Source organism: Bos mutus, chromosome 9 (genome assembly GCF_027580195.1).
Source record: "Bos mutus isolate GX-2022 chromosome 9, NWIPB_WYAK_1.1, whole genome shotgun sequence".
NCBI lineage: Eukaryota > Metazoa > Chordata > Mammalia > Artiodactyla > Bovidae > Bos > Bos mutus.
The window spans coordinates 97,484,961-97,504,452 of record NC_091625.1 but is presented as its reverse complement, the minus strand read 5'-3'; the positions used below and the strand labels follow the sequence as shown (position 1 = coordinate 97,504,452).

General features: G+C 41.5%; 1 protein-coding gene across 8 annotated transcripts in view; it reads left to right on the top strand.

Moving 5' to 3' along the window:
- The window catches only part of PRKN (parkin RBR E3 ubiquitin protein ligase), a 1,238,243-nt gene that overhangs the window by 409,339 nt on the left and 809,412 nt on the right, over positions 1-19,492 (top strand). For 7 of the 8 annotated variants that reach the window (XM_070377000.1, XM_070377003.1, XM_070376999.1 and 4 more), the window contains one exon: positions 19,011-19,132. In XM_070377000.1, coding sequence (XP_070233101.1) covers positions 19,011-19,132 — 122 coding nt within the window. The remainder of the gene's footprint in view (positions 1-19,010; positions 19,133-19,492) is intronic. The other variant, XM_070377002.1, reaches the window with a different exon arrangement.

Genomic DNA, 19,492 nt, shown 5'->3' with positions numbered 1-19,492 from the left:
TGCAGAATGATAAACAGTCCAGCTGAAGCAGGTCCGTTTCATTTTGCTGCCAATATCCTCAACTAAGAGGAAATGCAAGATACTCATCTGGCACTGGAGAGGAGGAAGAATAAAATAAAGTATTCCTTACTCACTTCATAAATAAACATCTTGAGATTATGCATTATTTGTACCTCAGATTCTTTTAAAATAAAGTAGGCCAACAGGAACAGATCTTTCACACCATCATGTACTGACATAAGGAGGAGAGATTTTTCCGATTGGTTACGTTACCATTCTCTTCCTTAATTACTCAGTTAAGTCCTTGAAAACAAATATTACAAGAGAATGAGACAGTTAACCAAAAGAACTCAGGATCATTTAGAATTAGATGCTATCTATAATACATTCAAAAAGTATCCCTTATTCAAGATAAGGGTGAAGTAAGCCATTGGGCTTTTACCAGGGACAGTATTTGCCTGTTTCTTTTCCTGCAAGGACATCCAACCAGGCATCCTAAAGGAGATCAGTCCTGGGTGTTCATTGGAAGGACTGATGTTGAAGCTGAAACTCCAGTACTTTGGTCAGCTGATGTGAAGAGCTGACTCTTTAGAAAAGACCCTGATGCTGGCAAAGATTGAGGGCAGGAGGAACAGGGGACGGCAGAGGATGAGATGGCTGGATGGCATCACCGACTCAATGCACATGAGTTTGGGTGAACTCCGGGAGTTGGTGATGGACAGGGAGACCTGGCGTGCTGTGATTCATGGGGTCGCAAAGAGTCAGACACAACTGAGCGACTGATCTCATCTGATCTGAAGGACTGTCTGCTCTTCCCTAGCCTTGCTACAAGTGGGCCTTCTGGGACTACCAGGACGCTGCTCTCTCTTGCAGGTTTCCTTGTATTTGAATCTTGACTTTTTACCTTCAGTTGATTTCCTGACTCGTTTGTGTTTATGCAGAGATTTTTTTTTCCTTTTTTCCCTCTCCATGCATTCTGGCCCAGCTGGGCTCATCCCTGACCATTCTCAATCAGGAGATTTAGAAATATATTCCAGGCATTGACTACTGTCTTCAGCCATCATTTGAGGCATATATTGTTGTTTTTTTTTTTTTTTTTTGCTGTGATTATTTTTTAATTTCTCTTTTACATTGGAGTACAGTTAATTTACAATATTGTGTTAGTTTCAGGTGTACAGCAAAGTGATGTCATGCATATACATATACATATTCTTTTTCAGATTCTTTTCCCATATAGGTTTTACAGAATAAAGAATAGAGTTCCCTGTGCCATACAGTAGGTCCTGTACAGTTGATTATCATAAATTATGCTCCTTGGAACAAAAACTATAACAAACCTAGACAGCATATTAAAAAGCAGAGACATTGCTTTGCTAACAAAGGTCCATATAGTCAAAGCTATGGTTTTTCCAGTAATCATGTATGCATGTGAGAACTGGAACATAGAGAAGACTGTTGAGCGCTGAAGAATTGATACTTTCGAATTGTGCTGATGGAAAAGACTCTTGAGAGTTCTTGGACAGCAAGAAGATCCAACCAGTCAATCCTAAAGGAAATCCGTCCTGAGTATTCACTGGAAGGACTGATGCTGAAGCTGAAACTCCAATACTTTGGGCACCTGCTGTGAAGAGCTGACTCATTGGGAAAGGCCCTGATGCTGGAAAGGATTGAAGGCAAGAGCAGAAGGGGAAGACAGATGAGGAGATGGTTGGATGTCATCACCGACTCAATGGACTTGAGTTCTAGCAAACCCTGGGAGATGGTGAAGGACAGGGAATCTTGGCATGCTGCAATTCATGTGTCCACAAAGTGTTGGACACCACTTAGCAACCGAACAACCATATATATGCTAATCCAAAACTTCTAATGTATCTCTTCCCACACCTTCCCCTTAATGACCATTGGTTTGTTTTTAAAGTCTGAATTGGTTTCTTTTTTTGTAAATGAGTTCATATGTATCATTTTTTAGATAATTTTTAATGCTGTTTGCAGCAACATAGAAGGACTTCAAGATTATTATACTAAGTGAAGTCAGAGAAGGATGGACATCATACAACATCACTTGTACATGGAATCTAAAAAAAATGACACAAATGAGTCATATGTTGTTATCCCCATTTTATAAACAGAGATACTGAGGCTCAGAAAATTTTCAAGTCTTGTCTTAAATCATAAACTGTTAATTGCCCGCTTGGTATTTGAATCCAGTTATTCCTAAATCCAATATGACATTAAATGTAACCTCCCCCTGCCCCGTTTACAGTTTTTAACCTTCGATTCTGTTTCTTAGAGAAGCTACCTTTCAAGTGTCAAATTAGCTTCAAAGGCTGAATCATTCTATACCCAAAAGAGCAAGGGCACTCAAGTCACAGTGAGCTGGGTTTAAATCCTACAAGTGACATTTAGAACGCTACACAACTCTGGAAAGGTGACATTTCTGCAACTCAGAGGTTTCTACCTGTAAAACTCAAGAAATAGATACATAAACTTTTCAGGAATCTTCAATGGAGTCTCACGTCAGGCAGGCACAATAGTAGATCCTCAGTAAATGGTATGTGGTGTTAATGGAAGATGCCATAAAACTACTAGGCACTGGAAGCTAAAGGACATGAATAGTGTGCTTTCGTAGTGTCGTTACGAGCCAGGATGTCAGTCATACAGCTCAGAGTAGAGGTTTATAATTAAGTTTCATGCAATGAAGAACCAGTTATAAAACAGTGACCACAATATTGTGTATTTCTTGCAGGTCAGTGACATTTATTGTCGTTTTCATGGCACACCCCCAACATCATTTTATCTCTAAAATGTAATTACGTCCTGAACAAAGAATCAAAGCAGGGAAACACTAACAACCTAAATAAAAGCAGTTTAATTGTGGCTCTTCCTTTGTGAAATGGAGTAAAAAAGACATTATCTCCGTAACGTGTGCTTTTTCCCTCCGTGAAACGGAGGACAGTTGAATGATGCACGTGTGTTTTCATCTTTATTTTGAAACTTCAAAGCATTTGTGTACCTAGGATTGCTTTTTCTTGTTCGTCGCCGGCAGAAGCCGAGACCCCTATCTACACAAAGATCCATTTGGCCGGGTTTTGCCATGTGCACTGCAATGTAGAAAGAGAATAAAACCAGTAATGAAGGGTGGAGGACCTTGAAGAGCTACAGAGTGGATGCTTTGTTAATGTTGGTTATTTTTACTAAACAGTGTGGTCGTTTTGTATACAGTGTAGAGGAAGACGCACTTTACTGACCTCTGAGTCTCCTAGTTTTAGTAGGCTTTATGGACAACTTGCTATAAAGATAAGCTGAGTCTGACCTATTTTTAAAGAAGAGTTGTCTGAGTGGAGAGGCGTATGTGCTGGCGGCATGGGTCAGACGGGAGGTAAGAGGATGATCTTTTCTCTAACTCACTGCCTGGGATGAGCAAACGCAGAGGCCTCTGAGCCTCGCCCGCCCACCTGCTGCACCAGGCCCCCCGCCGCACCTGTGTCCTCAGCGTCTCTGCAGCATCTCAGTGGCACCCCGTGCGGAAGGGCACTTTCTCTTCCTGGAATGACTGTTTTCTGTCCACTCAGCTGACATCCGAGTCTCGTGAATGTTCCTGTGAATGGTTTCCGTAGCTTGTTGCGCATCTGCATTACTCATTGAACTTCAGAAATAACAACCAACCAAAACTAGTTATTTTCCATGCCCCAACCCCAGATACGTGATCGTGCAAGCTGGCGCTCCAGAAGAGCCCCATCCTTTTAGCCAGCTGCAGTCCTCTTCCGGGCTCTAGACCATCACCCGCTTCAACGCCCCTTCCCCCGCCTCCTGCCCTGCACCCCAGAACAGAGAAGCAAGTCCCAACAGTCTCCTGATGTGGGTGACTCCGGGATCTGTGGCCCCTTTGAACAGAAGGACAAGACGCCCTACTCAGGACCCCGCATCCCCTGCTTGGAGACCTTGAGTTATTCTGGCCTGGTGTTCCCCGTGGAGGCGCCACACACCACCTAGCTTCATGCCCCGCTGGAACAGGCTCCTCCAGTGGGTCGGCTACAGCTGTGGGGTCTGGGAGCTGCTCTGGTAGGTTCTGGTGTTCTGGTAGGGCCTGCAGTCACGGTCCCACTCCCCTCCGGGAAGGGCTGTGCAAGGATTCTGTGACGTTTGTGGGCTGCGAGTCTTTGTCCAGGTGGCTGTGGCTGTGGTGGGTCACCCCCCTGGGGGTGCTGCGTTCAGTTTGTGTGTGGATGGTGTTTGCATTTCTGTTGTTACCCTAAACCCCTGTGCTGGAATTTCATTCCAACTTCCTGTCTCCTTCCTTCGTCGACATTTTCATACCATGATCCTACTTTTTCTTGAGCCAAAGGTGATTATTCTTTTCCATGGATATTTGAATACTACTCTGACTACACCACATGTAAGGTAAGGGGAGGAAAAGAGAATATGTGGCTATGTGAGTGTCTGCTTTTCTGCACCCCCTCACCTCCCCCACGAAAAGACTTAGGGAGAGGGAGAGGCAGCCATGGATATAAGAGAAGAGCTGGACGGGGAGCCAGTGGTGGCTGTGGGGTGTGGTTATGCCCCATGAGGAGGGCGTGTCAAGAGGGGATAGCCCCATTTGTATTACACTCCTGACCATGTGAGGCTTCCCTGGTGACTCAGATGGTAAAGAATCCGCCTGTGGTGCGGGATACCTGGGTTCAATCCCTGGGTTGGGAAGATCCCCTGGAGGAGGGCATGGCAACCCACTCCAATATACTTGCATGGAGAATCCCATGGACAGAGGAGCCTGGCGGGCTACATTCCATGGGGTCACAAAGAGTTGGGCATGACTGAAGTGACTAAGCAGAGTTTGAACATATGACGTGGCTGTTATACAGCAGTATCCAAGAGGTTACAGATGAGAGTGGTGTTCTGTGAACCCGCACTTTCTCTCTTAGTGTTTGTTTTTCTTTTCCATATCTCTCTGACTGTTACTGTATGTGCCTTTTCTTCTAGATACTTTTCTTCCTTTTGCTTTATAGCTTCCTCTCTGCTACCATTTTTGCATGTGGAAATCTCTTTGATATTCTATTTTTTATTTTCTTCCTGCCACATTCTTGGCCTTTCTCCTTTTAGCAGCTAAAAGGAAATATATCTATTTTGCTATCTATCTATTTATCTATCTTTCTATCTTCTATCCATTATAGTCTTCTCCAGGTATAATTCCTAGGTCATGATAATTACTGCAATTCAGAGTTAACCTAATAGGTTTTGTTGATCACCGAAGCATTAATTTCTTCCAAAGCTCTTATTTCATCCTCCAGAACGATCTTCCTAAAGCTGAAATACATAACCAACAGAGGAGTTTTATTTGTAAGGAAGACTTGCTGCCTCTTATAGCAATCACCCTGCTTTTATCAGGTAGTAAAGTCTAGCTCTATGTGTAAGTGAGGATATTCATCAACCTTTTCTGGCTGCTTGACAGTGAGTCTTCAAAGTTGAAGGGTGAGTCCGGAGCTTCAGGGAGACTGTTTACAAAATCGCAACTAGATGGCTTCCAAAGCACCAGGTGGTCTGGGCAGGTGATGGCACCACGGGCCATCACCTGGCAAGCCAGACAAACTGGGTGTAAATGGGACTGTTCTGAGTTGAGACTCTTCAGATTGCAAAGTCTGGTTGGCAAATGGGCAGACCTTTCAGGCAAGCACACTGAGCCCTGCAAACAGTGACAACGGCCACTGGGAGGAGGCCATTCTTTCCATTTCGAGTCCAGAAGGACTAGTTCATGGTCCTCAGTGTTTTGTTTTTTTCCAGCCTCAATCATGTATTCACTGATGACCATCAAGATTACCATCTTTAAATCTGTACAAATTATGTACAGAAATTTCAATAGTCTTACTACTATTAAAATAAGACTCTGTTTTCCTTATGCTGACACCAACATGGCTGCTGTAATGTAGCCTCTCCTACATCCTGCCCTGAAATGAAGATTTATAATCAACTTATATTTACTCTTTTGACAACATTCCTTCAGCATCGCCAAGTAACAGAAGCTAAGAAATATTGAATTTTAAAATCCTGGCACCATAAAAACAATTGTCAATATGCATGTCATTGTAGTGGGTCGGGAAGAACTTTTCTCCTGTATTGTCACAGAGATGAAATTATTTCAGGGTCAGTGTATTGTGATGTTTTCTTCTGCAAGCTAGAAAACTTTATCCTACCACGGTGTTAGTTTCAAATCTAGTTACTTGACTTCCTTCATATCCGTGCAATTTTTTTGTTCCTTGACACAAGGACGATACAGTGAGATGTATTCTCGATCTTCAAAAATCTAAAGTGTAATAAGTTTGATAAAAATATCTATGATTTATGGTGGGTTATAAAGTGATTTAAGCATCCAGAGAAAATTGTAAATTTAAGGTAATGGGGATGCAGGGGCAGAAGATTTACAAGTGACAAATGGAATCACTAAGACTTCCTGGAGGTGGTGGTGGTACATCAGGACCCCAAAAGGCTGAAGAGGAGAATTAGGGCCTCTAGAAGTAGGGAGAAATGATGCATTTTTAGATGTTGTTAGCACCAAAGGAGAAGAAATAGATGTATTTATTGAGTACATGTGAGAGATGGTCCCTGTTAGGACGTTCATTATCTTCTCTATCCCAAAAATATATAAGGTGTACAGGTAAAAGTTCTTCCCTGGTGGCTCAGCTGGTGAAGAATCCGCCTGTAATGCGGAAGACTTGGGTTTGATCCCTGGGTTGGAAAGATCCTCTGGAGAAGAGAAAGGCTACCCACTCCAGTATTCTTGCCTGGAGAATTCCATGAACTGTGTGGGTTTTGCCTCCATGATATCCAAAGGACCAGCTGTCCACATTTTTTGCCTAGTTTCCAAGTGTCAGATAACTATTCTGATAAAGGAAGGAAAAGGTGTGTCTTGTGAGGCCCTGATTTAGCTTTCAGAAATGAGCAGTAGGGGAAGGTGAAGATAGAATTAGTCAGTCTCTCACAAAGAATGGAGGGGCCAGATTTATTAAGCAAAGGTGTCTGAATCTCATCCAAAAGGTAATGAGGAGACGTTTAGGGAGAATGATCCGGTCAAAGATTTACTTTAGGAAAATTAATATGAAAGCAGTTTGCAGAACTGATAGGTTCTGGAGAGAATGACCTGCTAGGAAATTGCTTAGGTGCAGAGCAGAAGAGGGGCGGGGAGAGAGGGAGACTCACAAGGACAGTAGATGACAGTCTGTGCTCACACACACCCGTCGCATGGTTATTACCCAGTGCCCACGATGACATTGCCTGTTTACCTGCATTTGAAAAGGCAGAGAAAACAAACTGTAGAAAATATGGGTGTCAGGGAATCCTATAAGAAGATGGTTTAACAGTAGTGTAAGTGAAACTGGTGTTGTGTTAATAAGATTTTATCCGCATTTATGACTCTTGGTAAATTTCATTTATAATAATAGAATGAAAAGGCTAAAAGTTTTCCTAATATCTAATAGAATTAATTGTAAATCAAGATATTTATCTAATTTGTGGCTGTCGGAATGCAGATGTAATTAGGGTTTGAGAGCTTTTCTGCAGAAGGAAGACACGATCATGAAGTTCAGACATTTAGAATATAAAGGGAAAAGCACCTACTAATGTGGGCCAGTCAGCCATCAGTGACGAGATCAAGGGAATAAGAAAGCCTGAGAACCAGACATTTAAGGAAAATAGAAAGATTTCACCCAATGGTGGTGGTGGTGGTTTAGTCGCTAAGTCTTGTCTGACTCTTGGTGACCCCATGGACTCTAGCCCGCCAGGCTTCTCTGCCCATGAGATTTCCTAGGCCAGAATACTATAGCAGATTGCCATTCCCTACTCAGGGATCTTGCCAACCCAGGGATCGAACCCTGGTCTCCTGCTTTTCAGGCAGATTCTTAACCGACTAAGCCACCAAGGGAAGCCCTTCCGCAAATAATTTTCACTATTTAATGTTTCTTTTGTGTCCGTCCCATGAACCGATCACTGAGGCTAAGCACTCTCGACTCCCTCGTAGCTGGTCAAGCTTCAAGATGCAAAGACGGGAAAATAAGGTCCTCACACTCAGAAACTGGGTTCCACAAGAAGCAGACGTATGCAGTTGTGGGGTGGTGTAGTCGCTAAGTCATGTCCGACCCCTGTGATCCCGTGGACTGTAGCTGCCAGGCTCTTCTGTCCTGTAAACCCAATTACAAACGAGCACACCCGAGGAATCAAGTGCTGAAGCTGTAAAGGTGGCACATTCACATGGCCTCTTGTGGGCAGGGGCAGGCAAGACTTCTCAAGGACACTTGGCACAGACTTTAAAGGTAACTGGGGATTCCTTTCGAAGTGAATGCACCCCAGGGCAAACGCAGATGTGGAGGCCTGCGGATGGAGGGTTTGTAAATCACAAGTGTTTTGGTTTCAGTATTGCAGAAGACAGCGTAATTAAGTTTGGATAACTCGGCTAGGAAAAAATCCTGAGGGACTGTGATGAAGAATTTGAGCTATGAGGACTTCCCTGGTTAATCCAGTGGTTAAGACTCTGTGCTCCCAATGCAGGGGGTCCAGGTTCAATCCCTGGTCTGGGAACTAAGATCCCACATACTGCATGGCACAGCCTAAAACAAGCAAAACACCATAAAAATGAAAGGGGGGCAGAAAACGCAAGTACCTAAATAAACATTAAAAAAAAAAAAAAATTTCAGCTGTGAATAGCAATTTTTTATGATTATTTTTAGTGCCATATTCTAGGAGTGTTGCTTTTTATAATGGTTAGTAATTCAAAATATCTCTATAGAGAATATTAGGAATATATTTTGTAGAAAGATGTAAACTGTAAATGAATTTTTTTTTTTTAAAGATAAAACCAGTACTTTAATTAAAGGTCCTTACCTTCTGCCCTCTGGCCTCCAACCTGGAGACCCTGGGTGACACATTTGCCCCTTGGGTGGGAAGCTGCTGCTGTAGGTGAGTAGCTGTGAAGAGCGTTCCGGCCAGAATGGTTCAACCGTTCTCTCTTGGCGCATGTGCACAGTTGCTGAGTTGTGTCTGACCCTTTGTGACCTTTTGGACTAGAGCTCACCAGGCTCCTCTGTCCATGGAATTCTCCAGGCAAGAATACTGGAGAGGATTGCCATTCCCTCCCCCAGTGAACCGTCCCAACGTAGGGATGGAACCCGTGTCTCTTGCAGGTGGACTCTTTACCTGCTGAACCCAATAGTTCACAGTATTATCAGCCTTGATTCAGAGAAGACAGTCATTTTATACTTTTCCTTCAGCATGATGACATCATCCGACATTTCTGACTCATCACCGTGTCCCCGAAGAATCTCATTTTTCTCATATTTTAAGGAGTAGTAGAGAGTTTATGAATTTCAATTACCACAGAAGACCTTTTGAAATCAATATGGAGAAAGATCAGATTCATTAACATTATGTATTTTGTCTCATCATTTGGTAAGGTAAAGTAGGATACGTGAAACACTGGAATTTGTAAGAAGATTTGTAACAGTTGTAGTGAAATTGGAAGTATTCTACTTATGTGCAGTATTTATACCAAAATACTGACATGGCTATTGTGAATAAAATAAGATCGAAAATGTGGGAGTATGGAGAGTCACACCTTGCTGGTTACTCTCTAATTGATGTCATTTCTCTGGGCATTCATTTTCTTTACAGGTTTCACTAACACTTTGACACTGAAAATGAGGAGAGTTAAAATCATTTTTAGAATATCAAGAAAGGCATCACTTCTATAAAAATAAATAAGAAATTCTATTGATTCTAATGTTATGCCATAGATTACCATTTCTCGCTGTAAAGTACAATTTTAGAATACGTGCTACCTCTTAAAATGAGTTTTACCTTTCTTGGTTGATAATTTTTGTATCTGCATATTCTTGCTGAATGCCAGTGCCATAAAATGTTGATGGAAATTTCCATGAAACTTCCACTGCTGATTGCGTGAGGGAAGTATGGTGGTGAGATGGATGCTGAAGCAGTTGGTGATTGCTGGCCACAGTCCTTAATTGCCAACCTGTGTTCAAGTGCCACTTTTTAGAGCCAATGAATCAATCCTCTACAGTATTTAGCAATAATCGGCACCCTAGTCAAGGTAACTGTCACACAGTTGAGAGCAAAGTGTAGGCTTTGTAATCAGGAAAACTCATATGCAAATATCTGATGACCTTTTGGCTGTCTTGGGGGTGGCTCTCTACCTCTCTGAGCTTGTGTTTCCTCATTTCTGAAGTGGTGACGATCACGCTTACCTTTCAATGAAGAATAAGCACTAATGTAAGCAGGTCTGCCGTTGAAACGAAATTTTGCAATCCACTTTGCATCTCCTTCAATACGCTTTTACAGACTACACATTATAAAACTGTTTTTATTTTTTGGAAATGCCTCAATTTTTTTTTAAGTGCGTTAACCAGCTTGAGAATGTTATCCACTAGATGAGATCCATATCATTGTTTACAATTGTTACTCCTGCTAATAATTTTTGTACAATCCACCTGTATTGCTTGCACAGTAATAGTGATTTATGAAAAGAAATGAAACTCTAGTAAGCTTTAAATCAATTTAAGGACTTCCCACTATGGTTTATGGTTCATATTCCATTATATTATTAAATATTTCATTGTAAAGGACTTAGTTGGTTTTGATGCAGTTTTGAAAAGAATTATACCTCTGAAATTTCTAAAAATTCAGCTGTAGGTTTAAGATGGACATGGCGTGTAAGAATATAAATGGTGATTCATTTATAACAGCAGGACAGTGGTCACTGAGGATTCCAGGGTATGAAGTGCTCACAGGTATGAGTACCTGGGAGTAACTCAGGGTCCATATTTCTTGGCAGCAAATGAAAACAGGTAACATGAATCAGACACTGCACAGAGTGCTTCACCTGTATCATTCTGTCAAACGTTCTTACAAAAGCCTGTGAGCTAGGTACTATCACCATCTCCATTTTGCAGATAAGAAAACAGCATTGGGAGTCAGTTGATTTGCCAAGGTGACAACACGAGGCTTGGCCTGCCCTAGATGGACACGTCCTCGAGTACACAGATTATCTTCTGAGGAGCTGTACACAGCCATCTGCAGTGTCAACAGCTGCTTCAGTCGTGTCCGACTCTGTGCGACCCCATAGACGGCAGTGTCAACAGTTACTTGCATCTAAATTTGAGTTACTGACCTTCGCTCAACATAGTGAAGAGTTGAGACTTTTCTAGGATCCACCTTACCTGTTCTCCTGCCCAAGTTCATATCTGGGTTTACGCCACTTGGCTTCAATCCTGGTTATTTATTTAAAACTATTTCTTAAAGTGTGCTTCACTCTACATTTCTTCTCTTGGCAGTAGAGGTTTGGTTATTACTATTAAAATGAATAATGAAAAAATAAATTGGCAGCAACAACAACAGCCGCAAAATCCAGGCAGAGACATTCTCTTTAATCAGCAGATTTTGCTTCACCAGATGAAATTATGTGGCAGATATATTAATTTAAAAAACCCTAGCACAAAAATTGAGAATTAGGTTGTAACTTTAAGGGTAGAGCCTCCTTAGAGATTGCTAAACATGTTTTCAAAGTACACACACTGGGTGGATGGTTATATAATTGGAAGTTGTTTATACTACAGCATCACCTTGGTTACTGTGCAGGAGCTAAGAAGATGGCTTGTTAAAAAAGCGTGGAGTGATGTGGTTGCATTCAGTGGGGTGTAGTAACCCAGTGGATAAGGATGGAAGTAAAAGTATTTATGTGTAATAACTGTCCTCCTTTAAAGTAGTTCTACTTATAAACTTTCAGAATGCAGTTTTTTTTTCACTTAACATTTAATTATACTAAATTCTATATAAGCTTTTTCAGTATTCTATTTTGTTTTACTTTTATTTATCATACTAATAATTTGTGATGTTAAGATAATATTATTTATTTAAAATACAATATGCTAATATTTTGAAGGATGTTTGAATCTAATCTGGTAAATTTGGCTGGTGGAAAGTTATTCTAGATATTTGATAATCATGGCTACTTGATTTTGGGGACTTCCTTGATGGCTCAAGCAGGTAAAGAATCTGTCTACAATGCAGGAGACATGGGTTTGATCCCTGGTTTGGAAAGATCCCCTGGAGAAGGGAATGGCAACCCACTCTGGTATTCTTCCCTGGAGAATACCAGGACAAGAGGAGCCTGGTGGGCTGCAGTCCAAAGGGTTGCAAAGAGGCAGACATTCCTGAGCACACACACAAGCACACGTTCTATTTAATATGAATTTTATTCTGATGCCATCATACCTGCTCCAACTTTCACATCATGTAAAATATGAGACATCTGATGAATATGTATTGAATGCTGACTAAATTTAAGGAACTGCCCAAGTCATTTGGAAAAGTGAAGCAGGGGAGTTGTAATAATAGGAGAGGCGGGACAAGTACACAGAGACGGTGGGGCACCATTCTTTTTCCGGTTTTCGTTAGGCTGGAGTGCACATGTCCTCCGTGTTTTGATGATCCACAGAAGATTTCATGCAGAAGAGATGATTCCAGGAATATACATTGAATGGACTTTATATGGAACTGCCTTAAATTGGTTCAATATGCATTGTTCAAACTAGAACTAATGGATAGTATCAGGCCAGCATGAGGAGAAATGAATTGTGCAAAGATAGCTTGCTGGCCATCATGACTTTTCACACAAGTCATGTGAAAAAAAAGTGAAAGTGTTGCAATCCCATGAACTGTAACCTGCCAGGCTCCCCTGTCCATGGGATTCTCCAGGCAAGAATACCGGAGTGGGTAGCTATTCCCTTTTCCAGGGGATCTTCCCAAGGTAGGGATCAAACCCAGGTTTCCTGTGTTGCCGGCAGATTCTTTACTGTCTGAGCCACCAGGGAATATATTCCAGTGCATTTGGTTGAGCACAAGCAGAAGGACCACCACCCAAAAATACAAGAGCAAGAATTCTGGCAAATTTGGGGACAGGAGGTTCTCTGTGTCCCAGATCCTTATCACAGGATCAAGGTCGTGGGTTCAGAAACTCTGGTCATGGATCTATTCCACAGTGGTGTAGTAGGAGCCAAACAGGACTGGGTTACTCCCTAAGTGACTCAAGGAAGGGGTAAACTGAGGGAGTATGGCAGGTTAGAGTTGATCGATGCAGGTAAGTGGTGCAGACAGCGATAATATCACATCCTCAGTATTTACAAAACAGGAACTAAACTGTGGTCCAAAGGGGCCGGAGAGCAGAAGCTGAAAATCCTGCTGCCGGGCTGGGTGCTGGGCAAGAGCTGGATGAAGTCTGTGCAAGATGCTTCGTTCCTTCTTCTTAGATGCTGGTTTTCTGATGTTTGGACAAGTCTATGGTGTAAAAGTGACAAGACTTAGCTGGATGGTCTTTCTTACTTTTCCTGATTATTTTGGGAAATACCTTTTACTTCAGGAGAAATCAAGGGAAGACTTTATGGGAAATGCCATTCCAACTGCATCTTGAATACGTGGATCAGATTTCCAAGGCGGTGATATCAGTGGAGACGGGCGGAAGGCGAGCAGCACCCAAGAGGGTGTCAGGAGCGGGCGTGTGGAGGAGAAGACGGCAAGAAGCCTGGTCCTGTCTGTCTCTGTCTCCCTCTAAGGCTCCAGTTCAGACCTCCCACTCCCGCCCTCCTCTCTTCATTGTCCTCATATCAGTACCCTTAACAGCTGGCTACTGCACTTCTCAATGTGACTGAAGAATCTTCTTAGTGTTGTCATCTCTGTGTCTAACAAGGGAGGGCGAGAGGGAACGAGACATCACTGTTAGGTAGTTTCTTCCGTGCTGTCCGCTTTAGGAGATGTTACCCACGTATGGCTATGCTAATGTGGATCGTTTATTTATTTAATTTTAAAACAGTGGTTTCTTAATAGTTCCTAGCCAACTTCTCAATAGGTCCTTGTGGCTACTGTGTGAGAGAGTTCCGGTTGGTTCACATTTTCATGCCCACAGAAAGTTCTCATCAGCAGCTTGATCTGCTTGATGTTTTAATTAGCTCATATGTGATAAAAATAACTTGAAGTCACGTGTGCTCCTGCAGCTTTATAGTGGATAGATACTGAACATTATCTTACCTAGGTATAAAGTATGTGAAAACTCACTTCTCTTCTCCCCTAGAAAACAAATTATCCAGGCAATTAAACTCTTGATTTCTCTATGACAACCAGTGACATAAACTTCTGAGGTCAATGAAACGTTTTTGTCAGAATCGGAATGAGTTTTCTTAAGCGTTCATTTATCTTATAAAAACAACATCTTCAGGCCATAAGCCCATCACCTAAAATATACGAAAACTGAAAACTGAATATTATGCTGTTTTTTCAAAACACCAAAGCAAATAATATATCTTCTTTTTGAGTAGGGACTTTTTGATAGGTGGTGAATATTGTTAATGTGTGTTTGGCATTTTTTGGGGGGGAACAAGAAATCAAGAAAGGAGAATAAGAGAAAATACTTGAGGAAGCATAATGTTAACCAAACTGGGAGAGAAAACCTAAAGATAATGATAAAATGACAATGCTAAGAAAGCCTTTGGAGAAGGAAATGGCAACGCACTCCAGTATTCTTGCCTGGAGTATCTCATGGACAGAGGAGCCTGGTGGGCTACAGTCCAGGGGTTCGCAAAGGGTCGGACACGACTGAGCGACTTGGCACAAGAAAGCCTTCTGGATGCTTTGAATGGACACAGTGACTCACACTTTAACAGGGCCCTGCACATTAACTAGGGCTTCCCTGGGGGCTCAGACAGTAAAGAGTCTGCCTGCAATGCAGGGGACTTGGATTCCATCCCTGGGTGGGGAAGATGCCCTGGAGAAGGAAATGGCAACCCACTCCAGTATTTTAGCCTGGAGAATTCCAATAACATCTATCCAGGGGAAAAAAAAAGAGCATCTGAATGAAATGAGCACACTGTGAAATCATTCCATCAGCAGACCCACCCCTCTGGTTCCTGAGAAAATAAATATGTAAGTTTATTGATGACTTGGGGTGGAGGGTGAGCTTGGTTGTCCGCAGGCTCTTCAGCAGTGGTGTCTAATACCTCTGTGTTCATAAACTTTAGCCCTTGGGCTTGCTGTTGATCAAGCCCTACACAGTGGGTTGTATCCTTCCTCCAATTTTTTTTTTTTTTTTTCCCTGAGAAATACATTAACACAAGATGCTCCCGAAAAGGTACTCTTCTGAAGTCTGACAAAGTCAGGGATATGCTATGCCCAGTATGTCCTGTCTTCACACTCTGTGGAGTCCTGCAGCGAGAGGACCGCCTGAACTGGGCAGCACATAACACGGTCTGACTACAGATTCCCTGATACTTCGGTTTGACACCTTGAAACAGCCTGCACGCCACCCTCGTGTTCTGTAAGGTGGACTTGACATACACCCCATTGGTCAGAGAGAACAGCTGAAATGACAAAATCACTCTAGAAACTCTGTGGTTTTAGGATGTTGGACGATTTAGGGGTGAAGTAGCATCATGTCTGTAACTTAATTATAAGTCATTCAGCCAAAAAGTATTAATGTTTATGTGCAGTATAAGTATATATATGTATATGTACACACACAGAGCACAATCAAAATATGGGCAAATGTTCATTATGAGTGAATTGCAGGGAAGGTGATAATTTGTAAGATTTTTGAAATACCTCCAGGTTTGAAAACTTATTATATGTAAAGAGGGAAATCTGTAACACAAACACAAGTGCTTTGATTATTTTGGACAGTGAAGAGTTTGCAATGTGCCAGAGTTGATTAGTAGAGGAAAAAAATTAGATTCAAAAAGAAGTAAGAGAGGGAAAGATGCATGTTATTAACTGTAGGCCGCTATATACGTAGAGAAATGTTTTAGGGGTCATTGTTCCCATTGCCTTGTTCCTTTAGGGGTTATGGCTCCATTTTTAAGTCTACCTTACACTCTTCCATCCACCTGATGGGAACGTTGCCCAGAAGATGGTGAGGGTGTCATTTGTCCTCACCATCCTGTGCACTCCAGACCTCAGCGTGCCAGAGAAGCTTGCCAACTTGGAATGGTGTGATGTTGCCAACTAGGTGGGGAAGGCGTCCTGAAAAAGGGCTTTCAGGGTTTACCGGAAGGCCCAGCTGCTTGACCACGTCAAACCAACAGCTTGAAAAGCGCCTTAGCCAAGACTGGCCTGCCCTTGATCCTTCCTTCAACTGGCTATTAACCCCCAGCTTGTGCTGGCTCTGAGACGCGCTGTGTAATAGATTGCATGTCATCGTGTATGCTTCTAGGGCACCCGCATTGGCATGCAGTATTTTCTGCCTAACTTCTCAAGGACCTTAGTGAAGGTTATAGTGCACAGAGGTGGGTGTCCCAGTCTTCACATTCTGCCTGGCTCTGTCTTTAGCTGAAACAATATTGCGAACATTGCTTTTGCCCTAAGGGAGAGAGAAAAATCACTTAGTTCCCTGCAGTTTCTGAGATGCTTCATTTACTATTGTCAAGTCCTTGCTAATGTGCGCTTTCAACAATGCTGGTGTCTTTGCGCCCCAGGCCACCCCCTTTGTAAGCATTTCTATTTTTCATTCTTTTCTTCCTCCCTCCCCCTCCCTTATTTTTTGGTTTAAGCTTTACAGTAGGTTATGAAAATGGTAAATTGATTTTGGTCATATTGCTGATACAGTTTTTAACAATAAAGTCCCCTTCCTCCTTCACTGCTCTTGCCATAGTACTCATGAAAGTTTTCAGAGTTCTCGTGATCTTCTGTCAGTTCTTATGGTATTTCGATAACTTTAATATATGGTTCTGTTTGTTGCATTTTATGATGTACATAAAACTTTAAGAATACATGTTATGTCGTTGTTGTATTTGCTAATTGCTATTAATACTCATAGACTTGACTATCTTGCAGAATAAGGCACTAAAGCTGCAAAGAATCCTCAAAAATCATAGTTTCATATCACTACCAATAATTCATCTTCCTTTTCACATTAAAGCTAATATTAATCTCTGGAAATTAATAATTATAAAATATATTGCTAGTAAATGGTAAAATTATAAAACGACATCTTTATCACGCCTTATATATTTTTTCTTTTAGAAATTACGGAAGTATGGTAACACATTTACAAGAGACTTGGAAAATACAGAAAAAGGTTATATAAAGTTATACTACATATTAAAATTATTTTTATTAGATAAATTAAGATTTTAGTTGGAATTTCAATATCACACTCTCAAAAATTACTAGAATGAATATACAGAGTATTAGAAGGATGCAGTAGACTTGAAAACTTCCCTGATGGCTCAGTGGTGAGGAATCCTCCTGCTCATGCAGGAAATTCAGGTTTGACCCATGATTTGGGAAGATCCCTTGGAGAAGGAAATAGCAACCCACTCCTGTATTCTTGCCCGGGAAATCCCATGGACAGAGGAGCCTGACAGGCTACAGTCCATGGGGTCACAAAGAACTGGACACAATTGAACGATTAAACAACAATAACAACAAAGTGGAACTGAAAAGCACTGTGAACCAATTCAGAATAATTAAGATTTATATAATATTTACACAGTAGTAGAATACAAATTCTATTCAAGTTCCCATAGGCTAGGAGACACTGGAACATATCCAGGGATATACAACAAGGTGCCGAATTTTCATGGTCTAAAATATTGAAATCATATAGAGTCTGTTATCTTATCACTGTGGAATTGTGTTAGAAATCAGTATCAAAAAATATTTGAAAATAACCCAGTTCTGAAAATCTAGCCTCATATCACTGCAAATATATATGTATAATTCATCTTCCCTTTCACATGGAAACTAAATATTAATCTCATAATTCATAGTTTGAAAGTATCTTGCCAGAAAATAATTATAAAACTTTATTATTACATCTTTATTATGCTTTACAGTTTACAGTGTATTCTCACCGACAATATTAGTAGAGATGGCTGCTAGACAAAAGACACTTGGATATCTCTGCAGAGCCCGTTTTTGGAAGTTAGCAAAGCAAACGGAGTTGCATAAGACTTTAGGATCGTTTCTGTTTTCTCATTATTGTCTGCACTAATTGTTTTCACTAAACCACACATGTTTGAATGTCTCAAGGTTTTTGTTCTTAATGATCAACCGTGTTTACTATTTATTCATAATTTCTACATGTTCTTAATGCTAATAGTAAAATTTTAAACAAATCCTTATGCCATGGCGTTTTATGATATCCCACCTATCAAGAAGTAAAGTTAAGATCAAAAGGACTATTTAGTAATTTTAGAAATTTGGAAATCGGTTATTTTACTGGTAAGTGTGTCCGGATACAGTTAGCTTTTGTAGATGTAGAGGTAAATGATTCAAAAGAAACTTCCCCTAGTTTACAGGCGGATACTCTCCTGCATGGGGTTATTTGAGAGAAATGATCAGAGATGTTTATCTTTTCCTAAATGTTTTTGCAGCTTTTGCATGTATTATTTGAATGACATTTGTCTAAACAAAGCACCCATTTCCGCACAGGATTGCTGAGTGTGCTAAGCCCCTTAGGGCTTGTGTTTTATTTTGTGTGTGACTTCATGTTGGAAAGTCTTTACTGGAAATTCAGCGAACTGTGATGATCCCATTCAAATCATGAGGAGTTTGGGGCTAAAAGATACAAGTTTAAGAGGAAAAATCAGAAGCCTTGAAGACTGGGTAGAGATGCATAAAATAAAATTTGGGAGCAGGGGCCTCTACATTTCAAATGGTCTTACATCATCATCCTTTTAAAAATGTCAACTGCAAAGTATGTGATTAATTTCCTTGTGTTGCAGATACCCTTAGCCAGCTCTCCCAGCAGCAAGCTGGTTGCTACTTTGCTGAGTAAGTCACAGGGCTCATTTTTACAAGAAGAAGGAAAAATGTTTCACTCTTTTGAGCAAAGAACTGCATTTTCTAAATTTTAATTGTTGGATCTTCATTGTAACATTTATTCTACTAGTATTTCCAAATGTTCAGGAGGAGTTAAGTCTCAGTGTGGATCCGCATTGACTGGCTGCTCTCTCTGCCTGTTTTCCCAGCAGGTAGACCGACCTACAACAGCTTTTATGTCTACTGCAAAGGCCCGTGTCAAGGAGTGCAGCCGGGAAAGCTCAGGGTGCGGTGCAGCACCTGCCAACAAGCAACGCTCACCTTGGCCCAGGTAAGGAGACGCGGCCTGGGCAGCCTGCCCGGAAAAAGGGATGTGTGTTCCCAGATTGCCTTTCAGGGTTTCTCAGCAGATATCACCCATCACTGGAAATTCGCCTTCCATGTGCTTGTAATGATTAACGGTATCTGAAGTTTCATTTAAAAATACACTGCTCTGTAAAAGTTTGGATAGGACGGCGTCAGTACCCCCATTTCTTTAATCCAGGCGTATTGATAGGAAATATCAGTTCAGTCGCTCAGCCGTGTCCGACTCTCTGCGACCCCATGGACTGCAGCACACCAGGCCTCCCTGTCCATTGCCACCTCTTGGAGTTTACCCAAACTCATGTCCGTCGTGTCAGGGAGGCCGTCC